Source organism: Oncorhynchus masou, chromosome 30, assembly GCF_036934945.1.
Source record: "Oncorhynchus masou masou isolate Uvic2021 chromosome 30, UVic_Omas_1.1, whole genome shotgun sequence".
NCBI classification, from domain to species: Eukaryota; Metazoa; Chordata; class Actinopteri; order Salmoniformes; family Salmonidae; genus Oncorhynchus; species Oncorhynchus masou.
The window spans coordinates 32,973,228-33,000,719 of record NC_088241.1 but is presented as its reverse complement, the minus strand read 5'-3'; the positions used below and the strand labels follow the sequence as shown (position 1 = coordinate 33,000,719).

General features: G+C 41.2%; 1 protein-coding gene across 1 annotated transcript in view; it reads left to right on the top strand.

Moving 5' to 3' along the window:
* Positions 1–26,426, top strand: part of LOC135522546 (nuclear receptor-binding protein 2-like) — a 76,781-nt gene extending 50,355 nt beyond the window's left edge. The window contains exons 2-17 of the mRNA XM_064948908.1: positions 5,323–5,445; positions 7,472–7,573; positions 8,665–8,754; positions 13,190–13,230; positions 13,439–13,533; positions 13,804–13,827; positions 13,930–14,016; positions 14,191–14,246; positions 18,355–18,450; positions 18,866–18,998; positions 20,609–20,762; positions 20,941–21,076; positions 21,202–21,255; positions 21,455–21,518; positions 22,393–22,448; positions 22,549–26,426. Coding sequence (XP_064804980.1) covers positions 5,323–5,445; positions 7,472–7,573; positions 8,665–8,754; positions 13,190–13,230; positions 13,439–13,533; positions 13,804–13,827; positions 13,930–14,016; positions 14,191–14,246; positions 18,355–18,450; positions 18,866–18,998; positions 20,609–20,762; positions 20,941–21,076; positions 21,202–21,255; positions 21,455–21,518; positions 22,393–22,448; positions 22,549–22,629 — 1,392 coding nt within the window. The 3' untranslated portion in view covers positions 22,630–26,426. The remainder of the gene's footprint in view (positions 1–5,322; positions 5,446–7,471; positions 7,574–8,664; positions 8,755–13,189; positions 13,231–13,438; positions 13,534–13,803; positions 13,828–13,929; positions 14,017–14,190; positions 14,247–18,354; positions 18,451–18,865; positions 18,999–20,608; positions 20,763–20,940; positions 21,077–21,201; positions 21,256–21,454; positions 21,519–22,392; positions 22,449–22,548) is intronic.
* The last annotated feature ends 1,066 nt before the right edge of the window (positions 26,427–27,492 follow it).

Sequence of the window (27,492 nt, the reverse complement as noted above, 5' to 3'; positions counted from 1 at the left end):
ATGTCTCCTAGAATAAGGACAGTCACTTCAAAACCTTATTCCTTATGATTTAAAAAAATATTCTATTTCGCCAGTTATTCAAATGCGTTTCTATGAGCTATAGTAGTAAAAGCCTAATTGAATATTTTTTGGGAATACCTAAAGTGGTGCTAAAAAAGTTGTTCCGATGATAATACCAAACAGAGGGCGAAGGTATCTTAAAATAATTTGGTTGCAAGCGGGAATAAGAATACTCCAACATCATCTTTTAGGGAGCGGTGTATATTCAACAATCCCTATCCCAGTCTACTGTCCCCACATGCTTCAAGATGGCCACCATTGTTCCTGTTCCCAAGAAAGCTAAGGTAACTGAACTACATGACTTCTGTCATCATGAGGTGCTTTGAGAGACTAGTCAAGGATCATGTCTCCTCCACCCTACCTGTCACCCAAGACCTACTTTAATTTGCTTACCGCCCCAATAGGTCCACAGACGATGCAATCGCCATCACACTGCACAAGAGGAATACCTATGTAAGAATGCTGTTCATTGACTATAGCTCAGCATTCAACACCATAGTACCCTCCAGACTCATCATTAAGCTTGAGACCCTGGGTCTGAACTAGAGGTCGACCGATTAATCAGAATGGGCGATTAATTAGGGCCGATTTCGAGTTTTCATAAATTTATTTTTTATATACCTTTATTGAACTAGGCAAGTCAGTTAAGAACACATTCTCATTTTCAATGACGGCCTAGGAAAGGTGGGTTAACTGCCTTGTTCAGGGGCAGAGCGACAGATTTTCACCTTGTCAGCTCAGGGGATCCAATCTTGCAACCGTACAGTTCACTAGTCCAACGCAATAACGACCTGCCTCTCTCTCGTTGCACTCCACAAGGAGACTGCCTGTTACGCGAATGCATTAAGCCAAGGTAAGTTGCTAGCTAGCATTTAAACTTATATAAAAAACAATCAGTCATAATCACTAGTTAACTACACATGGTTGATTACTAGATATTATCTAGTGTGTCCTGCGTTGCATATAATCTGACTGAGCATACAAGTATCTAAGTATCTGACTGATTGGCAGAAGCAGGCGCATAAACATTCATTCATTTTGCCAGCAGCTCTTCGTTGTGCGTCAAGCATTGCGCTGTTTATGAATTCAAGCCTATCAACTCCCGAGATGAGGCTGGTGTAACCGAAGTGAAATGGCTAGCTAGTTAGCGCACGCTAAAAGCGTTTCAAACATCTCTCGCTCTGAGCCTTCTAGTAGTTGTCCCCCTTGTAACGCTGCTTCAATGGTGGCTGTTGTCGTTGTGTTGCTGGTTCGAGCCCAGGGGGGAGCGAGGAGAGGGACGGAAGCTATACTGTTACACTGGCAGTAGTAAAGTGCCTATAAGAACATCCAATAGTCAAAGTTTAATGAAATACAAATGGTATAGAGGGAAATAGTCCTATAATTCCTATAATAACTACAACCTAAAACGTCTTACCTGGGAATATTGAAGACTCATGTTAAAAGGAACCACCAGCTTTCATATGTTCTCCTGTTCTGAGCAAGGAACTGAAACGTTAGCTTTCTTACATAGCACATATTGCACTTTTACTTTCTTCTCCAACACTTTGTTTTTGCATTATTTAAGCCAAATTGAACATGTTTCATTATTTACTTGAGGCTAAATTTATTTTATTTATGTATTATATTAAGTTAAAATAAGTGTTCATTCAGTATTGTTGTAATTGTCATTATTACAACAACAACAAAAACGTCCGATTAATCGGTATTGAAAAATCATAGAAAAATCATAGTCGGTCGACCTCTAGTCTGAACCCCACCCTGTGCAATTGGGTCCTGGACTTCCTGACGGGCCGCCCCCAGGTAGTGACGGTAGGAAACAACATCTCCACTCCACTTATCCTCAACCTGGTGCCTCACAAGGGTGCGTTCTCAGACCCCTCCTGTACTCCTTGTTCACTCACGACTGCATGGCCAATCATCAAGTTTGCAGACGACACAACAGTGGTAGGCTTGGTTACCAACAACGACGCGACAGCCTACAGGGAGGATGTGAGGGCCTTCAGAGTGTAGTGTTACCTCAATGTCAGCAAAGCAATAGAGATGATCGTGGACTTCAGGAAACAGCAAAGGGAGGAGCACCCCCCTATTATCATCGACAGGACAGCAGCGGAGAAAGAGGAACGTTTTTTAAGTTCCTCTGTGTACATATCACCGACAAACTGAAATGGTCCACCCACACACACAGTGTGGTGAAGAAGGTGCAACAGCGCCTCTTCAAACTCAGGAGGCTGAAAAAATGTGTCTTGTCACCAAAAACACCCACTAACTTTTACAAGTGCACAATTGAGAGCATCCTGTCGGGCTGTATCACCACCTGGTACGGCGACTGCACTGCCCACAACCGCAAGGCTCTCCAGAGGGTGGTGCGGTCTGCACAACAAATCACCAGGGACAAACTACCTGCCCTCCAGGACACCTACAGCACCCGATGGCACAGGAAGGCCAAAAAGATCATCAAGGACAACAACCACCCGAGCCACTGCCTGTTCACCCTGCTATCATCCAGAAGGCGAGGTCAGTACAGGTGCATCAAAGCAGGGACCGAGAGACTGAAAAACAGCTTCTATCTGAAGTCCATCAGATTGTTAAACATCCACCACTAGCACAGAGAGGTGGCTGCCTACCTACAGACTTGATTTCATTGGCCACTTTAATAATGTCACTTTAATAATGTTTACATATCTCACATTACTCATCTCATATGTATATACTGTATACTGTATCCTTCACTATCTATTCTTTACTATCTATTGCATCTTAGCTACTCTGTCACTGCACATCCATATATTTTTATATTCATATATTCTCATCCCATTCCTTTACTAGATTGTGTGTAATTAGGTTTTGTTGTGGAATTGTTAGATACTGCTGCACTGTCGGATCTAGAAGTGTTTCACTACACTCACAATAACATCTGCTAACCATGTGTATGTGACCAATAAAATAAGATTTGGTAATGAGGTGACCAATAATGGTTACTATTGAGATCAGCTGTGCACCTGAATTTAGAGCATATTGATGGATTAACGAGACATCAGCTGGCGATAATCTAGTGCTATCGATGGTATAGGCCCCTTGTTATTTATATTATATTCCAATATATTCTGAAGGCCTCCCATTTGCCTATCCATTGGCACATAATGAAAGGTGTGAAAACCGATAGATTACTTTTTGTTTCCATGGCTGAGCAGATTTGGGCCATCAGTTGATTGACAGCTAATTTAACAGTTTGTTGAACAGCTAATTTCACCATTTGCGCCAACCCTGTCTCTTTAATCAAACGACAATGTTTTGGTCATTATTATTCAAGAATCTGGCACTTTGCCACACCCATGTGTTAATGTTAAAAATCCTCCCACTGCTAATTGGCATATTGTTAGACCTAGCCTATATTGTCATTATCCTTTGTGATCATTATATTATACAAGCCTATCATGTTTTGCTGACAAGCACAGACTGGGGCATTCCACCTCAAAAAGCACAAGAAAAAGATTGTTCTGAAATTGTTTCTGTTAGAAACAGAAAATGTGCATTCCCACAACATTATTTTATTGAAATAAAATGTGATCTCTGAGAAATGAAGCTAATTGATTGCACCCAAATTGGCCATTTGAATTAATAGGATTCCTATAATAGTCAATGAATATATAGTAAAATCCGATTTGGACAAAACGTATTTCTAGGTATGGTACTGCATTGTATGCAAACACCACTTTCAGCTGCCAACTTGCGCCGATTCCAAATATTTCTTCAGCCATTCAAATCCTCCTGCAGCAGGACTATTTCCCTCCTGTACAGGGTGGCTTGAGAAGAGGTGATGATTAAGTATGGCTTATGCCGATTCTGTAAATGCAATTAAGTTTAATATAAATCTTACACGAGGCATAACACAGCATATCCTGTAAAAGATCAGTGCTGCTCTGGAACACAGACACAAACAGTGTTGCTGCTGCTCCGTTCAGAGTCAGTCTGACCTTTTCCCTTACTCAGTGTCCTCAAGTCTGGTAGCACCACATGCCCCTGGCAGTCGACTCCCTCGCCCAAATCTTTCTCTCTCTCTTTGGCTCTGCCCTTCTCTCTCACATCCTATTGTTCAGGATCATTAAGAGACTTCCGGGTATTAACAAGTGGAATGGGTTTGGGTGCATCGTACAATTTGAATACTGCAGTAGATGTGTAGCCGTTGAAACTGTCAGGTTTTCTAAGGGTTTCACGGTAACAGCTGATCTTTGTACTGTTCAACATTTTTCTGACTCTATAGAGACAGGAAGGGCAGCCCTCCTGTATCTGTCAAGAACAGGTTCGAACATTGTGGGCCTTACTTTTGCCGCTTTTGTGTTATCTGTACATCAGAGGAAAAGGGATTGGGATAAGCTATCTCGTGTGCTTAGCTCTGAGCTGCAATGTGTGACTGACTATTCTCTTGCTGGCTGTATTCTGGGCTGAGCAGTCATCTGTGCTGTGTTAATGCATACTCACTGTTCATCTGAGGCGGAAGGAATGGGAGCCCAGGGCTTGTCTGTCTCTGTCTACTCTGCCAGGCTCTGGAACACAGACACAAACAGTGCTGCTGCTCTGCTCGGAGTCAGTCTGGCCTTTTCCCTGACTCAGTGTCCTCATAAGTCTGATAGCACCACATGCCCCTGGCAGTCGGCTCCCTCGCCCAAATCTTTCTCCCTCTATTTGGCTTTGTCCTTCTTTCTCACATCCTATTGCTCACCCCCACTCCCAATTTCTCTCTCATCCCCTCTCTCCCAATCTCTCTTTTGTTCTCAGTCCCATCCCCCTCCCCCTTGTCTCGCCTTTTCATGAATCCATCTCTCCACTCCGGAAGTATCTCTGATCCTCGCTCCCCTTGTCTTTTTGCGTCATCATGACACAGATGGTCGGGGCAGCAGGTTTTTAGCAGTCAGACGTTATGGGACATCAGTGCTATAGAATTTTTGTTTACATAAGATCCATATCTGCCCATTTAATGAATGAAAACCGGTATCCATTCAGGATTTAAAATGGAGATGCACAGCTTTGCAAAACGGCTGGCAATCCTCCCCATGCAGGGTCATTCTAAATCTCCTGTGATGTTTTGCAGCCATAGAGAGCATGGCTGGCTCCAAAACATCTAAATGATTCACGATAATGGCTACATGTAGTAAGTTATGGCTGGAACAAGACACATGCTATATTTATGCTTGTTCCTCCTCAGTTATTGCATATGCAGCGGTTGTGAGATCTCTCGTGTGTGTTTGTCTCCCCCTGTAGATCAGTCAAGGTAATGTCCCAGGTGTTGAGAGTGCTTCACTGGCCATGGACACAGAGGAGGGAGTGGAGGTGGTCTGGAATGAGGTGCTCTTCAATGACAGGAAGGTCTTCAAGGCACAGGAGGTACGTAAGACAGAAGCTGTGCACCCTATTCCCTATATAGTGCACTACTTTTGACAAGGGTTCATAGGACACTATATGGGGCATAGGGTGCCAATTGGGATGCAGACAGGGTTTCGATTGTCAATGGCTATATGTTCCATTCAGAGGAGGCTGGTGGGAGGGGCTATGGGAGGACGAGCTCATTGTAATGGCTGAATCAATGGAACGGGGTGAAACATGGTTTCCATAGTTCAATGAGTTTGATACCTTTCCATTTATTTCATTCCAGCCATTACAATGAGCCCATCCTCCCATAGCTCCTCCCACCAGCCTCCTCTGGTTCCATTCTATGTACTTTCATTCTCCAGAGAAAGCTCACCAATGGAAGTAGAAGTCAATTAATTATAAGTGCATATTTTGGCGAACCATCTATTACTGTACATACAGTACCAGTCAAAAGCTTGGACACCTACTTATTCAAGGGTTTTTTCTTTATTTTTTTAAACTATTTTCTACATTGTAGAATAATAGAGAAGACATCAAAACTATTAAATAACACATATGGAATCATGTAGTATTAAATCAATCAAAATATATTTTTATTTGAGATTCTTCAAAGTAGCCACCCTTTGCCTTGATGGCAACTTTGCATTCTCTTGGCATTCTCTCAACCAGCTTCACCTGGAATGCTTCTCCAACAGTCTTGAAGGAGTTCGCACAAGTGCTGAGCACTTGTTGGCTGCTTTTCCTTCAGACTGTGGTCCAACTCATCCCAAACCATCTCAATTGTGGGTCGAGGTTGGGGGATTGTGGAGGCCAGGTCATCTGATGCAGCACTCCATCACTCTCCTTCTTTGTCAAATAGCCCTTACACAGCCTGGAGGTGTGTTGGGTCATTCTCCCGTTGAAAAACAAATGACAGTCCCACTTTGCGCAAACCAGATGGGATGACGTACAGCTGCAGAATGCTGTGGTAGCCATGCTGGTTAAGTGTGCCTTGAATTCTAAATAAACCACGGACTGTGTCACCAGCAAAGGACCCCAACACCATCACACCTCCTCCTCCATGCTTCACGGTGGGAACCACACATGTGGAGGTCATCCATTCACCTACTCTGCGTCACAAAGACAATTTGACAAATCTCAAATTTGCGCTCATCAGACCAAAGGACAGATTTCCACTGGTCTAATGTCCATTTCTTGTGTTTCTTGGCCCAAGCAAGTCTCTTCTTATTGGTGTCCTTTAGTAGTGGTTTCTTTGCAGCAATTCGGCCACGAAGGCCTGATTCACGCTGTCTCTTCTGAACAGTTGATGTTCAAATGTGTCTGTTACTTGAACTATTAAGCATTTATTTGGGTTGCAATTTCTGAGGCTGGTAACTCTAATGAACATAATCGTCTGAAGAGGAGGTAACTCTGGGTCTTTTTTTCCTGTGGCGGTCCTCATAAGAGCCAGTTTCATCATAGTGCTTGATTGTTTTTGCAACTGCCTTGTTAAAAGTTCTTGAAATTCTCCTTATTGACTGATCTTCATGTCTTAAGGTAATGATGGACTGTCATTTCTCTTTGATTATTTGAGCTGTTCTTGTCATAATAAGGACTTGGTCTTTTACCAAGTAAGGCAATCTTCTGTATACCACCACTACCTTGTTACAACACAACTGATTGGCTCAAACACATTAAGAAGGAAAGAAATTCCACAAATTAACTTTTAACAAGGCACATCTGTTAATTGAAATGCCATCCAGATGACTACCTCATGAAGCTGGTTGAGAGAATGCCAAGAGTGTGCAAAGCTGTCATCAAGGCAAAGGGAGGCTACTTTGAAGAATCTCAAATATAAAATATATTTTGATTTGTTCAACACTTTTTTTGGTTACTACATGATTCCATATGTGTTATTTCATAGTTTTGATGTCTTCACTACTAATCTACAATGTAGAAAATAATACAAAATAAATAAAAACCCTTGAATGAGTAGGTGTGTCCAAACTTTTGACTGGTAGTGTATGTACTCAAACCTCTCCCCACCCCATCTGTTTTTCAGGAAAAGATAAAGGAGATGTTTGAGAACCTGATGCAGGTTGAGCACCCAAATATAGTGAAGTTCCATAAATACTGGCTGGACATGAGAGAGAGTCAAGCTCGGGTATGTCTGCTATCTATACCGAACAAAAACATAAACGCAACATATAAAAGTGTTGGTCCCATGTTTCATGTGCTGAAATAAAATTTCCCAGAAATGTTCCATACTCACAAAAAGCTTAATTCTCTCAAATGTTGTGCATAAATGTGTTTACATCCCTGTTAGTGAGGATTTCTCATTTTCCAAGATAATCCTGACCGGTGTGGCATATCAAGAAGCTGATTAAACAGCATGATCATTACACAGGTGCATCTTGTGCTGGTGTAACTGGTGTGAAATGGCTAGCTAGTTACCGGGGTGCACGCTAATAGCGTTTCAATCGGTGATGTCACTTGCTCTGAGACCTTGAAGTAGTTGTTTCCCTTGCTCTGCAAGGGCTGCAGCTTTAGTGGAGCGATGGATAACGATATTTCGAGGGTGGCTGTTGTCGATGTGTGCAGATGGTCCCTGGTTCGAGCCCAGGTAGGGGCAAGGAGAGGGACGGAAGCTATACTGTTACACTGGGGACAATAAAAGGCCACTCTAAAATGTGCAGTTTTGTCATACAACACAGTTTTGACGGAGCGTGCAATTGGCAATTGGAATATCCACCAGAGCTGTTGCCAGAGAATTTAATGTTAATTTATCTACCATAAGCCGATTCCAACGTAGTTTTTAGTGAACTTAGTAGTACGTCCAACCGGCCTCACAACCGCAGACCACGTGTGACCACGCCAGCCCAGGACCTCCACATCCGGCTTCTTCATCTGCGGGATCATCTGAGGAGGGAAAGAGGGGTGCTGAGGAGCATTTCTGTCTGTAATAAAGCCCTTTTGTGGAGAAAAACAAATTCTGATTGGCTAGGCCCTCCCAGTCCAGCCATGGCTGCACCCCTGCCCAGTCATGTAAAATCCATAGATTAGGGCCTAATGAATTTATTTAAATTGACTGATTTCCTTCTAACTCAGTAAAATCTTTGAAATTGTTCCATGTTGTGTTTATATTTTTTTCATAATAGATCATTCTCACTCACTCTTGGGAAATGTTTCTCTCCCTTCATCTCTTGGGTTGGTCTGCAGACTGATAGTATCTCTTTCTGCTAATCTGTTGGACAGGTCATCTTTATCACAGAGTACATGTCCTCAGGAAGCCTAAAGCAGTTTCTCAAGAAAACCAAGAAAAACCACAAGACCATGAATGTCAAGGTCAGTGTCTCTCCCATAGGGGAAATACCCTCTGACATCTGTGACACTAGTCAGTTAATGACATACTTGTTGATTCCCACAGTACCATGAGTTGGGTTGTGTTCAGTAGGGAGAAAACATTTGAAACGGGGGAGGTACTACCTGAACTGTCCAATAAGAACACAGATTTACATTCTACGTTTGAAAACGTTTTTCTACCTTGTGCCCTACTGAGCACGTCCCTGATCAGACATTAGAGGATTATACTTTGGTAGTTCCATTTGTCGGTCAGCTCCTTCTGGAAAAAGTGGTAAGCAAGTTAGCTCCAAATAAATAGATTTTCACCAAGTCAAATGTATTTATTATATTAGACGTTTCGTGATGCTTTTATCTAAACCAAAGTAGATCATTTAAAGATTGTTCAATACATCACTTGGTGTCTCTATAAGCTTCAATATGAGATCCTAAACCTAGATTGAAAGTGCATCCTTGTAGCTGTGTGGGATAATATAGACAAAATGCTTGGAATAAGTTGAACCAATGGCCATGTGGTAAGTTGAGCCAATGGCAAGTTGAGCAAATTGAAGTGTTTTCTTCCCAGGCGTAATGCAAGGCATTATTGCTGGGATATGAGGTAACAACTGGGCCTGGCCTATGTTAAGTGTTTGTTAGGTGTTAAGCCTGTGTTAAAAGATGCTTACAATTATTTAAAGGCAAAAAAGCGATCGTGGTTGTGTTGAATTGTGTTTTGGAAATAAAAATATAAGTGGTTTTTAAAAAGGTAATGGTAATATTAACTTACCCTGTTCTGCTGCTCAACTTACCCCATACCCAGGGTAAGTTTGTGCCAATTTGGGGACAAGCTGTGTTTACTTGAATTCTGATTATTTCCAGTGATACACAACATCCTGAAATATATGTAGATATCTTTGTTATAAAGAACACTATTTCCCTTGACGGAAAGATGCTGAATGTAAAAAATTGGCTAAACTTAGCCCACTCTGCCTTACAACACAGCAATGGGGGAGTTTGTGCACTTATCGCCCTCTACTGGAGAACATTAGAATCAAGCTTGGCAAGGCCAATGAACATGATTCACTCCTTCAATTCTTCCACTCTTCACCTTGAGCTGGGCAGAACAATACAGGCATTTCTTAAACAAACATTGGAATGTGACATTTATCAGGCTTGCTCGTCCTTCTGGACATTGTTTGTTAAAGTTTGGGAACTAGTTTTGTGAAGTTTCCTTTCAATTTGTTGTTTATTATTCTGCCTGTTTAGCCTTGCTAACTGGTTGTAATCAGGGTGGGTTAGGTTACTTTTTAAATGTAGTCCATTACATTTGCTAGTTACCTTTCTAAAAATTTTGATCAGTAACAGTTTTTGGATTACCCAAAAGCAGTAACGGAATATGATTGGTTTCCATGACTTTTAGATTACTTTCCTCTTAAAAGCCATTAGAAGAAGACAAAAAAGAATCCATCAAACGCATTTGGTGTCATCGTCATAGTGGTCTCTGACTTGTGGTTAATCTCGCTCAGGTGTAACAAACTTAAACTTGCGCCTATTTTCAATGCTGAATTGAATATCATTGAGAAAACAGGTGTCAATGTATTTTTTTTCTCCCGACCATCCTTTCTGAAGATACAGTAGGGCATCCAAAGTATTTAGTCAGCCACCAATTGTGCAAGTTCTCCCACTTAAAAAGATGAGAGAGGCCTGTAATTTTCATCATAGGTACACTTCAACTATGACAGACAAAATGAGGAAAAAAATTCCAGAAAATCATATTGTAGGATGTTTAATGAATTTATTTGCAAATTATGGTGGAAAATAAGGCTTTGGTCAATAACAAAAGTTTATCTCAATACTTTGGTATATACCCTTTGTTGGCAATGACAGAGGTCAAACGTTTTCTGTAAGTCTTCACAAGGTTTTCACACACTGTTGCTGGTATTTTGGCCCATTCCTCCATGCAGATCTCCTCTAGAGCAGTGATGTTTTGGGGCTGTTGCTGGGCAACACAGACTTTCAACTCCCTCCAAAGATTTTCCATGGGGTTGAAATCTGGAGATTGGCGAGGCCACTCCAGGACCTTGAAATGCTTCTTACGAAGCCACTCCTTCGTTGCCCGGCGGTGTGTTTGGGATCATTGTTATGCTGAAAGACCCAGCCACGTTTCATCTTCAATGCCCTTGCTGATGGGAGGAGGTTTTCACTCAAAATCTCACGAGACATGGCCCCATTCATTCTTTCCTTTACACGGATCAGTCGTCCTGGTCCCTTTGCAGAAAAACAGCCCCAAAGCATGATGTTTCCACCCCTATGCTTCACAGTAGATATGGTGTTCTTTGGATGCAACTCAGCATTCTTTGTCATCCAAACACGACAAGTTGAGTTTTTACCAAAAAGTAATATTTTGGTTTCATCTGACCATATGACATTCTCCCAATCTTCTTCTGGATCATCCAAATGCTCTCTGGCAAACTTAAGACGGGCCTGGAGATGTACTGGCTTAAGCAGGGGGACATGTCTGTCACTGCAGGATTTGAGTCCCTGGCGGCGTAGTGTGTTACTGATGGTAGGCTTTGTTACTTTGGTCCCAGCTCTCTGCAGGTCATTCACTAGGTCCCCCCGTGTGGTTCTGGGATTTTTGCTCACCGTTCTTGTGATCATTTTGACCCCACGGGGTGAGATCTTGCGTGGAGCCCCAGGTCGAGGGAGATTATCAGTGGTCCTGTATGTCTTCCATTTCCTAATAATTGCTCCCACAGTTTATTTCTTCAAACCAAGCTGCTTACCTATTGCAGATTCAGTCTTCCCAGCCTGGTGCAGGACTACAATTTTGTTTCTGGTGTCCTTTGACAGCTCTTTGGTCTTGGCCATAGTGGAGTTTGGAGTGTGGCTGTTTTGAGGTTGTGGACAGGTGTCTTTTATACTGATAACAAGTTAAAACAGGTGCCATTAATACAGGTAACGAGTGGAGGACAGAGGAGCCTCTTAAAGAAGAAGTTACAGGTTTGTGAGAGCCAGAAATCTTGCTTGTTTGTAGGTGACCAAATACTTATTTCCACCATAATTTGTAAATAAATTCATTAAAAATCCTACAATGTGATTTTCTGGATTTTTTTTCTAATTTTATCTGTCTTAGTTGAAGTGTACCTATGATGAAAATTACAGGCCTCTCATCTTTTTAAGTGGGAGAACTTGCACAATTGGTGGCTGACTAAATACTTTTTCCCCCACTGTATAATCATCAAATTTTTCAAAAAGTATCTGTAATCTGATTACTAGTAACGTAACAAATTCAGTTTTGTTGGGAATCAGATTACATGTAAGTCCCCAACCCTGGTTGTAAGTAAAATGACTGGCACGAACGAGTCGACATCATCTGTTAAGCCGGTCACAACCTTGCCCACAGTCATGCGGTTTCACCATGTCTTTGAATGATACTCACAAGAGTTGTCTTGTATGTCTCGGCTGGGTGCATGCTCAGGCTGCCCTGGATCGAACCTGCTTGCATCCTTATGCAGCCTTCACCCCTAAGGTCATGACTATGTCCTACAGGTCTCTAGCTTTTTGAACTTTTTCCCATATCTGCCTCCTCTGTTTGCTTCTGAGGAGCAACAAAAGTTACATGCCCTATGGCCGGTAATGGCATTACGCAGGTATATTGAGCGGACCAGGGGTGTCAGTTTGTGCGACCAACTGTCTGTTTTGGTAATCCGGCTTGTGGTAGTGGGATTTCTAAGCAGCGTCTCTCCCAATGGATTGTGGAGGCTATTGCTCTGTCATATGACAGCAAAAAGCAATCATTACCTCCACCAGGGGTCTGGTGGCGTCTGGGGTGTTGTTTAAAGGGTTGCCTGTAGGAGATATTTGTGCTGTGGTGAGTTGGGCATCACCACGCACTTTTGTGAAGTTCTATCGCTTGGATGTCACTGCCCCCAGTGTAGCCCATATCGTGCTTTCAACTGGGGCACGAGAAGGTCATTAGGCAGGGCAGATAGGCAGATTGCACAATACCCAAGTACCACAGGTTTTCCTGTCGGGTTGGAATTCTGGGTAGGCCATTTCATTTGGGTATCCACTTGGGGAGTGATTTCATATCCCCATAGCTGTGTTGTACCGAGTTGACCGACTGAAATGGAATGTTCCATTATGACTATAACTACTGTTCCCTGAAGGAGGGAAACATGGTACAACACCTGTTCGGCCCCATGCTGCCTAGTTCAGTGAAGTGGGGTACTGAATTGAAAGGATGAATCCTTGTCAGGCGCGATTCTAATGTTATTCAGTAGAGGGTGCTAGCGAGCCAACTCCCCATAGCTGTGTTGTACCTCGTTTCCCTCCTTCAGGAAACAGTAGTTACAGTCATAACTGTAATTTTACTGTTCCCGCATACTTAAACCATATTGTACTTTTTAAGTGTCTGCTGTTCACTCTGTCATTCCAGGCTTGGAAGAGATGGTGTACCCAAATTCTCTCTGCCCTCAGGTAAGACTAATAACTTTCTCTTTCTCTCATCCCCACGATTTATATCCATTGGCAGTCTGAACTATTAATCCAGGACTGGGGTCTTTAACTCTTGTTCCAGTCCAGCACTAACATACCAGATTTTACAGATCATGTTTCAGCAGCTCTCCAGGGCCAAAGTGTTTAGTCAAGTGAATGGATCTTCAATTGCCATCTTATTTACCCCCAGTTACCTGCACTCCTGTGAGCCGCCCATCATCCATGGCAACCTGACCTGTGACACCATCTTCATCCAACACAACGGCCTCATCAAGATTGGCTCAGGTCTTACACCGCAGACTTTCTACCTAATCCTAACCCTAACCAAGCTATAACCTGAACCAAACCCTGTGGTAGCATGCATTAGGAACAGTTCAATTGTGACTTGAGAGCTTCATCTGAATAAATGGTAGCCGTAACAGTTAGCATTGCATGCTAGCAAACCCCTATACTGTGCATTGTATGTACTACAATTGCCCAAATATGTATTATCATTGTTCTTCTATCTATGCATCTGAAGTTAATACTGGATACCCTGCTCTTTCCTATCCACAGTATGGCACCGGTTGTTTGTTAATGGTAAGAACCATATAAGTGTGCCGCACATCTAATTCTCTGAACGCCACAATATTCTGTGTTGTCTGGATTTGAATTTTCTAGCTGTTTGTCTTGTCCTCTCAGTGTTTCCGGAGGCCGGTGTTCATGGTAAAGTCCGTGCACACCGGGACGAGCAGAGGAACCTGCACTTCTTCTCTCCTGAATACGGCTGTGAGTGTTTTACTGAGCCTTCCTCGATTCTGATACGGTATATGTACTGTATGTCTGGTCTTCATGCTTTTATTAGTTGCCAGTTTCACTCCGGAATTTCCCACGATGCTGTGACTAGGCAGTTAATATCATACATGTCATTTTAGAATAAATGTTCTCTCTCTCTGTATCTAGCGGCTGAGGATGACTATGCCATTGACATCTTCTCCTTCGGGATTTGTGCTCTTGAGGTGAGCACCCAGCTGCAATAGTTGATACATGTATTATAAACCTTACTCTCCATCCTTACGGACGATAAGAAAATTATTTAATTCTGATCAATGAATTTAGTCTTTAAGGACAGTGAAGCACTGCTAGCAAATCTGAGCTTTGTGTCTATAAAACAATTGTATTGTTATTGAAGTTATTGAAATGTGTAGGCCTGTTGACAATCCTTGCCACAGAAAAGATTACCATCAGGAAATGGAGAGTTTGCTCTTCATTTTTTTTTTTTAATAGCTCTCAAAGTTTTTCATATGTAGGATTACACAGGGAAAAGGGTACATTACAGTGGTAAGGTAATAGGGCCTATAGCATTGTGAATTCCACTACAGTAGCACAAACATCACCTGTCAGCATTCATGAGCAAAACAGTGGCTTTTGATACACAAGTGCCTGCCATGAACAGGCACACAAACATAACACCAAAATCTTGCAACAGACCTGCTTTACAGCGCATGTTTCAAAACGATATTTTGGGTAATGTATTTCCTTTGGAATTTACCTTGGGTTGAGGTTTGTTTGAATGACAAATAAGTATTTGAATGTTCGAGCTCTGGAAAATGCCATATGAGAGAAGACTGGGGCAGGAAGGTATATGCAGACTTGGTCAAATTGTTGTCCTTACGCAATTATTAATTGTCATTGAGTATGACCGACGCAGTGGAAACAGAATCCTCTCAAGGGTGAATGGAAAATCTTTAAAAAAGAGATATTATAAATATTAGTATTATATAATTAATGACAATTGTTATGAAAATTAACAAAAGCCATTCAAAGCATATTCTGTCCATTAAAATCGCATCAAATTGATCAGAAATACAGTGTAGACATTGTTAATGTTGTAAATGACTATGGTAACTGGAAACGGCTGGAATATCTACATAGGCGTACAGAGGTCCATTATCAGCAACCATCACTCCTGTGTTCTAATGGCACGTTGTGTTAGCTAATCCAAGTTTATCATTTTAAAAGGCTAATTGATCATTAGAAACCCCTTTTGTAATTGTTAGCACAGCTGAACACTGTTGTTCTGATTAAAGAAGCAATAAAACTGTCCTTTAGACTAGTTGAGTATCTGGAGCATCAGCATTTGTGGGTTCAATTACAGGCTCAAAATGGCCAGAAACAAAGAACTTTCTTCTGAAACTCTTCAGTCTATTCTTGTTCTGAGAAATTAAGGCTATTCCATGCGAAAAATTTATAAGAAACTGAAGAACTCTTACAATGCTGTGTGCTACTCCCTTCACAGAACAGCGCGAAATGACTAACTAGAATAGAAAGAGGAGTGGGAGGCCCCAGGTGCACAACTGAGCAAGAGGACAAGTACATTAGAGTGTCTAGTTTGAGAAACGGACGCCTCACAAGTTCTCAACTGGCAGCTTCATTAAATAGTACCCGCAAAACACCAGTCTCAACGTCAACAGTGAAGAGGTGACTCCGGGATGCTGGCCTTCTAGGTAGCGTTCCTCTGTCCAGTGTCTGTGTTCTTTTGCCCATCTTAATCTTTTCTTTTTATTGGCCAGTCTGAGATATGGCTTTTTCTTTGCAACTCAATGTCTACACTGTATTTCTGATCAATATGAATATTATTTTAATGGGAAAAAAATATGCTTTTCTTTCAAAAACAAGGCCATTTCTAAGTGACACAACTTTTGAACGGTAGTGTAGTGTATTATAATATAGATGTGTTGCATTGTGTTCAAGTTGTGTTCATAAGCACAGTGCACACTTGACCTCTCTCTGCCTAATATTTCAGACACTGTGTATAACAGAACACAACACACAGACCATACATATACGCTCATGTCCCTCAGTGGTGTGTATTCATGATTGCCAAGGGAAGCCAGTTTGGATTTTGCTTCAGACCAATCACATCACATTAGAAGTTGTCGTTATCCTCCAGTAGCTAGCTAGCTAAAATTGTCCCTTTCTTAAATTAGTCATGGATGGAGATAGGGATTTGGACTTGGTGGTATAACTTAGTTCTCCATACTGGCCAATGATTATAATGGTGATTCTGATCAAACCATAAATTCATACATTGTGCCCCTGGCCTGAGAGGATGTAAGTTCAACATGTAGCTAGATGTAGAAATGTTAGGCTAATGCTAACTAGCTGGCATGGCGCATCATTGCGCATGAAAGGGAAGTTAGGCTAGCGAGCAAGCATTTTAGCCAGGTGGCATAGGACAACAAAAACTAAAAGCTTGTTTCACAGAGTCATAGACTGTTTAGGCAACATGAATGAGGAGGATGGTATTGGCATTTCTCTGCAAGTAGAGTCTCTCACACACATACATCATTACCATGGATAGCCACATCATGTAGCTTATGTTGATTGGACTAAATTGTTTTTGGTATCTTTTAGTTGTCACTGTATTAGACTAAGCATAGGTAATTAGATTATGTTGAAATGGTGCTGGAATAGTGGGAGCAGCGCCTGTAACTTGGTAACTCGCCTTGGTTATAAAGCAATGGATGTTTAGTAGTCCGAAAATGTCGGAAAATTTAACTTGACCTTGCTGTATGTCATATAACGGTTTGTTACATGCAATATATTTTTACGCATTCACCGGACAGATGTTGCTCTTTGGTTTTGTAATGAAACAAAGGTGTGGTTGAATTTATTCTGCCATTGTGTCTTCTTATTGTCTCTGCCTTAAGCCTATATATCACAGTGTCAAGACATATGAACGAGCAGGTTATAGAGCAAACAACGCAATTACAGTTGAAGTCGGAAGTTTACATACACTTATGGTGGAGTCATTAAAACTAGTTTTTCAACCACTCCACACATTTCTTATTAACACACTATAGTTTTGGCAAGTCGGTTAGGACATCTACTTTGTGCATGACACAAGTCATTTTTCCAACAATTGTTTACAGTTGTATCACAATTCCAGTGGGTCAGAAGTGTACATACACTAAGTTGACTGTGCCTTTAAACAGCTTGGAAAATTCCAGAAAATTATGTCATGGCTTTAGAAGCTTCAGATAGGCTAATTGACATCATTTGAATCAATTGGAGGTGTACCTGTGGATGTATTTCAAGGCCTACCTTCAAACTCATTGCCTTTTTGCTTGATATCATGGGAAAATCAAAAGAAATCAGCCAAGACCTCAGAAAAAAAAATTGCAGACCTCCACAAGTCGGGTTCATCCTTGGGAGCAATTTCCAAACGCCTGAAAGTACCACGTTCATCTGTACAGACAATGATGACCATCGTTATGTTTGGAGAGAAAATGTTTGCAAGCCGAAGAACACCATCCCAACCGCGAAGGGGTGGCAGCAGGGGTGGCAGCATCATGTTGTGGGGGTGCTTTGCTGCAGGAGAGACTGGTCCACTTCACAAAATAGATGGCATCATGAGAAAGTAAAATTATGTGGATATAGTGAACCAGATCAAGTTAAAGCTTGGTCGCAAATGGGTCTTCCAAGTGGACAATGACCCCAAGCATACTTCCAAAGTTGTGGCAAAATGGCTTAAGGACAACGTACTCAGGGTGTTGGTTGGCCATCACAAAGACCTGACCTCAATCTTATAGAAAATGTTAGGGCAGAACTGAAAAAGTGTGTGCGAGCAAGGAGGCCTATGAACCTGGCTGCGTTACACCAGCTCTGTCAGGAGGAAAGGGCCAAAATTCACCTAACTTATTGTGGGAAGCTTGTGGTCGGCTACCCAAACCGTTTGACCCAAGTTCGACAATTTAAAGGCAATGCTACACTCAATTAGTATTTGGTATGTAAACTTCTGACCAACTGGGAATATAATGAAAGAAATAAAAGCTGAAAGAAATCATTCTCTCTACTATTATTCTGACATTTCACATTCTTAAAATAAAGTGGTAATCCTAACTTACCTAAAACAGGGAATTTTTACTATGATTAAATGTCAGGAATTGTGAAAAACTGAGTTTAAATGTAATTGGCTAAGGTGTATGTAAACTTCCGACTTCAACTGTATCACAACACATAGGGGGAAAAAAGCCATATTACAACCTGCTTTGGCTTCCCTGGGGATTTTACCCATGCACCGCTTCTGATGTCCATTCTTAACATAATCTCCTTTATTTATAGATGGCTGTCCTGGAAATCCAGGCTAATGGGGATGCTGTTGTGTCCAAGGAGGCCATCACCAACGCAGGCCAGTCTTTGGAGGATCCCCTCATGAGAGTGAGTTTCACTCATGTTTGCCCAAATATAGCCTAGCAACAGTGGGCAAATGCACAAAAACACATGACCACATTCATCTTTCTCTGATTAAAACAAACTTATTTAACTAGGCAAGTTAGTTAAGAACAAATTCTTATTTTACAATGACAGCCTACCGGGGAACAGTGGGTTAACTGCCTTGTTCAGGGGTAGAATGGCAGATTTTTACCTTGTCAACTCGGGGATTCGATCCAGCAACCTTTCGGTTACTGCCCCAATTCTCTAACCACTAGGCTACCTGCCGCTGTCAATAGGGACAGGAGTTTCACTTGACTACGTGACCTGACCAGGAAACCAGACAGAGTTTTGACGTACTTTACTTTTATCAAACCCTAACCACGATATAGCTTTAACTTGGCTCCACTCCCTCTTATAGGAGTTCACCCAGTCATGTGTACGTCATGAAGCCAAGCAGCGGCCCACAGCTCACGACCTGCTATTCCACCGCGTGCTGTTTGAGGTCCACTCCCTCAAGCTTCTGGCTGCCCACTGCCTCATCAGCAACCAGTGTGAGTGTTTCCTCAGTCCTCACCTCTGGAACCCCAAAGCGCACCGCATGCAATATGTGGAATTGCCATTTGAGTGATTCCACACGAAACCCAGACAAAGAAATACCATGATTTTAGGGATGTTCATGACATTTCATCCATAGAATTGGAGGAAGGATTTGATATTTGTATCGAAAAGCATAATTGGGCGCTTTTTCTTGGTTGTATTCATGTGTTTTGTGTCTGTCTCCGACAAAGAAAGTTTGACTTCCACCCAAAATTACTTATTTTCTTTTTTAGGTTTAAGGAAGTGTGTAGGTCCCAATCTATATCACACAGCTATGAAAGTTCTATAAATAAATGTTTTTATTGAATAATTGTTAACTATATTGTTGAACATAATATGCTCTACGGGCATATCAAAGTTCCAGGGTGGGACCTCTGCTAGTTTTAAAGTTATGACCCATTTTATACATGAAATTGGCATAGGTAATGTAACCAATCACAACCCTCCTTTTACTTGTATCATTGCACATCCTGCAAATCTCCAGTCGGGGGAGACCATTTTGAATCCATTTTCATATTCACTCTGTTGGTAATGCTTACAAGTTGGATCATAACTGTAAAAGTAGCAGAGATCCCACTCTAAAACTTTATTATCCATGCATAATCACTTTACCTCTACCTACATGTACACATTACCTCAATTACCTTGACTAACCTGTGCCCCCGCACATTGACTCTGTACCGGTACCCACTGTATATAGCCTCGCTACTGTTATTTTATTGTTGCTCCTTAATTATTTGTATATTTTTTATTTTATAAATGTTTTACTTAAGTTTATTTTAGTAAATACTTTAACACTTTTTTTTCTTAACTACAATGTTGGTTAAGGTCTTTAAGCAAGCATTTCACTGTAAGTTTTTACACCTGTTGTATTTGGCACATGTGACAAATAAAATTTGATTTGATATGCCTGTAGAGTATATTATATTCAACAATATAGTGAAAAATTATGATCAAAAATGTTTTTTTTTTTCAATATTCATAAATTAATGAAAGAAAACAATTATCGTAATCAAAATACTACTCACATTACAGCGAAAGTGGTAAAGCTTCATATGACACCAAATTCTGCTATGTAGCACTTACAAATTAAACATTATGGAGTCTTAAAGAAGGCCTGGGTAAAGCCAAAATGTCAGAAATATGCCAATTTTGATGAATTATTTCTCAATTATGGTTTTAGATACAATTGTCAAATATATGTCAACATCCCTTCCTCCACAGGACTGTTCTTTGAATTAAATGTTGTGAAAATCCATCAAATCATGGTCTTTTTTTTGGTCTGGGTTTCATGAGGAATCACTTTTTTTTGGCCGGGGGAACCAATCTGTTTGGTATGACAAGGAGTGGCATGATGACACAAACAGAGTGGTATCCAGGCTATCCATTTCTGTGGGAGAGAGAAAATGTTTCCATGTTTGTAACGTGACAGCTGAAAAATTATGTAGATTTTGTGGGATGTATCTTTTGTTACAATGGAAGTGGAAACATTTTTCTATTTCATTTGCTCATAGACACCCTGGTGTGGAATCCATGTAAAGCTCCCTTTCCCTCCTCTACCCAGACCTGCTCCCAGAGAACTGTGTGGAGGAGAAGACCAAGTCCTTTGATCCCAACGGTCTCATGGCGGAGATCAAACATGGCGACCGGCCTGGGGTGCAGCTCAAGTACTCCCATGTGTCCCCTTTGGAGCTGGACAAGTTCCTGGAGGACGTCAAGTAAGGGCTAATTCCACTCACCCATTGGGCTCAGGTCAAAAGTAGAACACTATATAGAGAATAAGGTGCAATTTAGGACAACCTGAGAGGACTGCCTTGTTTATTGTGAAGGTTCATTGTAAAGGGTATTATATACACACCTGTGGCTCCTGACTTCATTCTGAATCCCCCTCCTCAGGAATGGGATATACCCCCTCATGAACTTTGCGTTATCGCGGCCCCACCCTGTCCCCCGTGCCCTCTCCCTGTCCCATGAACAGGTGGAGTCGGTAAAGACCCCCACCCCTGAGCCCCAAGAGACAGAGAGCAGAAAGGTGAGGTCTGTGTGTGTATGTCTGTATCTCATTCTATTTGTTTATGTCTGTGTGAGAGAGACAGTGTTGCAAGTTAAAGTACGCTTATCACTCTAATGCAATGTCGGTCTGATGGTGTGTTGCAGGTGATTCAGATGCACTGTAACTTGGAGTCAAATGAAGAAGGGACCAAAACTCATGTGAGTTTGATTATAATCTTCTTTTAAGTAATGGCGTCCATCTCACGCCGGTCTTTTGCAGTTACAATAACTGACATGACAAACCCCCCCCCACACACACACACTTATTTTTTCTGTCCTTGGATCCCCACAACTATTTGCATTTGGGGGATAAGCATATTCTGGGTTAATGAAATGTATTCCTCTCTCCTCTCCTTAGCTCTCTCTGTTTCTTAAGATGGATGACAAGCTCCATCGACAACTCAGCTGTGACATCCTTCCAAGTGAGTTCTAATGGACACTTTATCTGTCAATACAGTTACTTTAATGCCACTCTTGATAAAGATGAGCAAAAAGTAAATACAAATACTGAGCTCTATTGTACGCTCAAAAAAATGTGACAATTATAATACACAATTGCTCAGAGAACGAGATTTTGTTTACACCCCTTTTTTCAATACCTCACCTTGCGAGGATAACGGCACTGAGCCTTTTCCTCAAATGTTTTATGAGATTGAAGAACACATTGGGTGGGATCTTAAACCAATCCTCCATACAGAATCTTTGCAGACCCTTGATATAATTCATCTGTGCTTATGGACTGCCCTCTTCAATTCAAACCACAGGTTTTCAATGGGGTTCCAGTCTGGAGACTGAGATGGCCATTGCAAAATGTGGATTTTGTGGTCAATGAACCACTTCTTTGTGGATTTTGATGTGTGCTTGGGGTTATTGTCTTGTTGGAAGATCCATTTGAGGCAATCGGGTTTTGGGCTACATTGTCCTGGTAATGGGTAAACTTCATAATGCCGTTGACCTTAACGGCATTATGCCATTGACCACAGGGCCCCAGGACCAGTGGAAGCAAAATAGCCCCATAACATCAAATATCCACCACCATATTTTAACAGTAGGTATGGGGTTATTTTCTGCATAGGCATCCTTATTTTGGACACCAAACCCACCACTGGTGTGCTTGAACAAATAGCTCAATTTTCATGTCATCTGACCAGAGCACCGTTGCCAATACCATTTAGTAAACTCCAGGCGTTTACATTTGTTGGATGACATGAAAATAGAGCTCTTTGGCCATGCATACCAATAGTGTTTATTGCATACTGTTGTATGAGGCTCAACCATTTTGAATTAATCTTTCAGATGACTGCTCCAAAGACCTTGCCAATGAACTTGTTCACTACGCTTTCATAAGTGAGGTAGGTATTATTTTTGCGTAATGTTATTGCAAATGGCCTTAATCATTATAATCGATATCCTGTAATGATCTGACCGCTAACCCTGTGTAACCCCATGCAGGAGGACTGTGAGAAGCTGGCAGGGTTCCTTGAGGATGCGCTCACCAGACACAAGGGAAAAGCCTCTGGAACCACACAGTGAGAAGGGTCTGTTATGAAAACTGGCTCAGAGAGGGGCCTCATGCATTGACCACTCGAACAGAAAGAGAAAGGGGCCAGAAGGTAGAATCCCTCAGCCAGGATCAGAGGGGTCAGGTCCAGTGATGGTTTGAGGGATTGGGACTGGGGCTGATGATTGGTGGGATCATCCCATAGAGGGCTAGGATAGGCCAGGATTGAGAGGGATGGGAAGCATCTCTGGTTGGAAGACCCATAGACATCATGGCTACAGTGCATTCTGAAAGTTTTTTTTTACATTACAGCCTTATTCTAAAATATATATATTTTTTTAACTACAACCTACACACAATACCCCATAATGACAAAGTGAAAACAGGTTTAAAGAAATATTAGCATTAAAAATAAAAAACAGATACCTTATTTACATAAGTATTCAGACCCTTTGAGATGAGACTCGAAATGGAGCTCAGGTGCATCCTGTTTCCATTGATCATCCTTGAGATTTTTCTACAACTTGATTAGAGTCCACCTGTGGTAAATTCAATTGTTTGGACATGATTTGTAAAGGCACATACCTGTTTATATAAGATCCCACAGTTGACAGTGCATGTCAGAGCAAAAACCAAACCATGAGGTCGAAGGAATTGTCTATAGAGCTTCGAGACGGGATTGTGTCAGATCTGGGGAAGGATACCAAAATAAATTCTGCAGCATTAAAGGTCCCCAAGAACACAGTGGCCTCCATCATTCTTAAATGTAAGAAGTTTGGTACCACCAAGACTCTTCCTAAAACTGGCTACCCGGCCAAACTGTTCAATCGGGGGAGAAGGGCCTTGGTCAGGGAAGTGACTAAGAACCCGATGGTCACTTTGACAGAGCTCCAGAGTTCCTCTGGAGAACCTTCAGGATCGAGGTAAAGATGAACGGAGCAAAGTACAGAGAGATCCTTGATGAAAACCTGCTCCAGAGCGCTCAGGACCTCAGACTGGGGTTAAGGTTCACCTTCTAACAGGACAACAACCCTAAGCACATAGCCAAGACAACGCAGGAGTGGCTTCGGTCAAGTCTCTGAATGTCCTTGAGTGGCCCAGCCATAGCCCGGACTTGAACCCAATCGAACATCTCTAGAGAGACCTGAAAGTAGCTGTGCAGCGACGCTCCCCACCCAATCTGACAGAGCTTGAGAGAATTTGCAGGGAAGAATCGGAGAAACTCCCCAAATACAGGTGTGCCAAGCTTGTAGCGTCATACCCAAAATACTCGAGGCTGTAATCGCTGCCAAAGGTGCTTCAGCAAAGTACTTAGTAAAGGGTCTGAATACTTATGTAAATGTTATATTTCTGTTTTTTTTTCTCCATACATTTGCAAAAGATTCTAAAAACCTATTTTTACTTTGTCATTATGGGGTATTGTGTGTAGGTTGAGGGGGGAAAACTATAATACATTTTATAATAAGGCTGTAACGTAAAAAAAAATGTGGGGGGAAATCAAGGGGTCTGAATACTCCCCAAATGCGCTGTATGTTCAGCTATCCCACAATGCAGTGGAAGATTGACAATTACCCCTGCCTAAAAGGGATGTAATGCCTTAAAATGTCTTCATGACTTTGTTCCTCCATAATGTCACTACTGTTACTGTACTGCCAGTAGAGATATTTCCAATGATGGATGGACATAGTTAATTCGATACAAACAAATAAAACAGCTATGTTTTCATGTTAATTACAATACTTTAATTAATAGTTTATAACTCCAGAAATGTTAATTGTTTTTAGAAAATAATCTTAAAAAATGACTCCCTAGTTTTATAAGCCCCAGAAATACCTACTGTAGAAATGTTTAGTGAGAGTAACTTTGATGACAAAGATGAGAACCGTCAACATGCACTGGTAATGCTAAACATGCTAACACTTATTTATGTTTGCTTAGTTCTATGAACAGCATTGGCGTTGCACAGACCTCTTTTTCTGTTTTAAGTTTTAATGGTGTATAATGGACTTCAAACAAACTCGCAGTACATTCTACCAATCGTTTACTAGCCTGAATGACTCTCCATGCATTAGTAGTAATGAGCAATGAGATGATGCCTCTCTTTTAGTCTGTAGTGCTCTTAAGGGTTTTCCCTCTGAAAGTGTTCTGTAAGCCAAAGTGCCTGTGAAGGCAACCTACCATGTACAAAACCCATAACACATTACACAGCAACATACAGCGACTTCAGAATAAGATGAAAAACTCCTCCAGACAGTCAACAATTCAGGCTATTGTGTTGATGTCAACAGAATGATATACTTTTATTTTCCTTTATTCTGAAAACCAGATTGTGAATGTGAAGAGGGGCCACAGCAGAAATGTTTAAATACATTCTAGAAAAGGAATTGCAGCTAAACACATAGAATGTGTACTTAATATAGTGAATATACTCCACTCCAATTGAGACATTTTAGAACAAGAATATAAATGGAGGGTTTTCATAAATAGTTCAGAAGAAATAAAGCCCATAATACAATTATTTGGGAGCAATCAGTTGCTGTTTTATTGAACGATACAGATATTGTATCTTAATTTGATCATTCTGTTGTCGCTGAGAATCTTCCTGCACCGCAGGAAATTCAAATGAGACTTGTGATTTACAAAAATTCACTGAAAACTGTGGGTTATCTTTTTCTCTCGTTCGCTCAAATGCCAAAGCACCAGATTGAATGTCACAGTAGTACATGTATTCTAATGTACATCAACAACCGTAATTTCCAATAGCTTAATAACAAGATGGATATTGGTCTCCACTACGACATACAAGTGTATTCGAAATGTTGCCATAGGCTATAGTTTAGGTGTAGCCTATCAACTAATTTCCTATTTGAAAAAATAATAATATTAGTTTAATGAAATTCTGCTGCAGGATTATTTTACTCCTTCAACAAAACTGGTCAAATTAAGATAACTACAGTACACAACACAAGAAAGCGTTATATACTTATGTACAGTAGGTTGAAGCTGAATTCTGCGTTAATAAATGTGCTATTTAGCCTTTATGTCCACTGATCCCTAATCTCGGTTAACCCAGTAGACTGTCCACAAGAGATGAACAGATCCCTAATGCTTTTTAAAGAAAGCAAGAGTCAAGTAATAAGGGATTTTGGTCTAAGTGGATTTAGTAAATTATGGATGGCTCTAAGAAGTTGCCCGTGTTTTTAGGGAGGAGAAAAAAATAACTTTTCTTAATCAATCTTGAACAATATATGTTCTTCAGTGTCTGCATCTGTTAACAATATTACATTTGTTTCTTATGCTATCTGTAAAGCTGTGGCCCCATTACAATTGCAGTCCTGTATAATCTGCTCATTTCTCTTAAAATGTCCAGCCTTTTATCAGCTAGTCTAGAGGGAAACATTTCTGGGAGAAGAGTTATCGGTAGAATATTGTGTAGATAAATGTGTTTACCTTGAACAGAAGTGTGAATGCTTAGAGTGGTGCTACTGTTGCTCTTATCTGGTCTCATAATCTGCAATGCATGTATTAATAATAGCTGAAACTGTTCAGGCTTTGCTTTTCCAAGATTGCCTTAGTCATTGACTGACTCCAGAGGGGGGACCTGTTCGAGACAAATGTATGCCCATTCATCCATCCATCCGTCTTTTTCTGTCGTGATCACTTTCTCCTCAGTCTGGATTCTGTTGAATTTATGTAGGCTCTGTATAGTACTGGACGTGTTCTACTTATCCTTCTGTAAATTATTGTACTGCAATGAATGACGATAAATCCTTCTGTAAATTATTGTACTGCAATGAATGACGATAAAAAAATGTTTTGTCACACCATGGTGAGACTGTTTGAAGATTATTATTATTATTCTTTTCAATATATTATTGGTCTTGGGGTCCTGACAAACATTTAAACTTAAAGACACATAAAGCAACCTCCCCCCCCCCAAAGTCAAGCTGTTAATTTCAGTTCGAGGGTCCTGACAGCAGACAGACAGTGACCAGGGGGAGAACACACAAGTGAAAGAAGTTTTATTGAAAGGGTCAATCTGTGATTGCTACGTCCATTTTTTCTTTGAGAATATAACTTGCCTCATCAAATCAAAGTTTATTTGTCACGTGCACCGAATACAACAGGTGTAGAAATGCTTATTTACAGGCTCTAACCAACAGTGCAAAAAATGTATTAGGTGAACAATAGGTGAGTAAAGATATAAAAACAACAGTAAAAAGACAGTGAAAAACAGTAGCGAGGCTATATACAGACACCGGTTAGTCAGGCTGATTGAGGTAGTATGTACATATGGTTAAAGTGACTATGCATATTTGATGAAGAGAGAATAGCAGTAGCGTAGAAGAGGGATTGGCGGGTGGCGGGACACAATGCAGATGGCCAGGTTAGCCAATGTGCGCAGTGGCGGTTCTGGGGGGGGGGGGAGACAGTGCCCCTGTGACAACAATTTTGGACCCCCTTGTGGCCCCCCTAAATGTGGAGTATGAAGTCATTTTTACATAACTAATTTTTACTATCTTTATTTTTTTTTTTACATCCGTTATTAGACTGTGGCAACAATGATGATTATGAACATGGTATTTTGCCTGCTTTTGTCTGCAATGCAGTGAAGAAAACGATGACAACAATAACATCTAATGTAACTGGCCCCAGCTTGGCCCACATTTACCAAAACGGGCGGTGTAGCGACTTATTGTTTCCTGACTATGACAAACACATCTGACTGTAAAACCAATTGTATGGCTACATCAGCACTACAGTGTACTTTCAAGCACATGTCTACTTTAGTCAAATGGGCAAAATAACGATCAAATCAAACCTCGCAACCCTGAACTGTGCCTGAACTGACCTGAAATCAAGCTCTCGCGACGTTCTTTCGCCGGTCTCGGGTT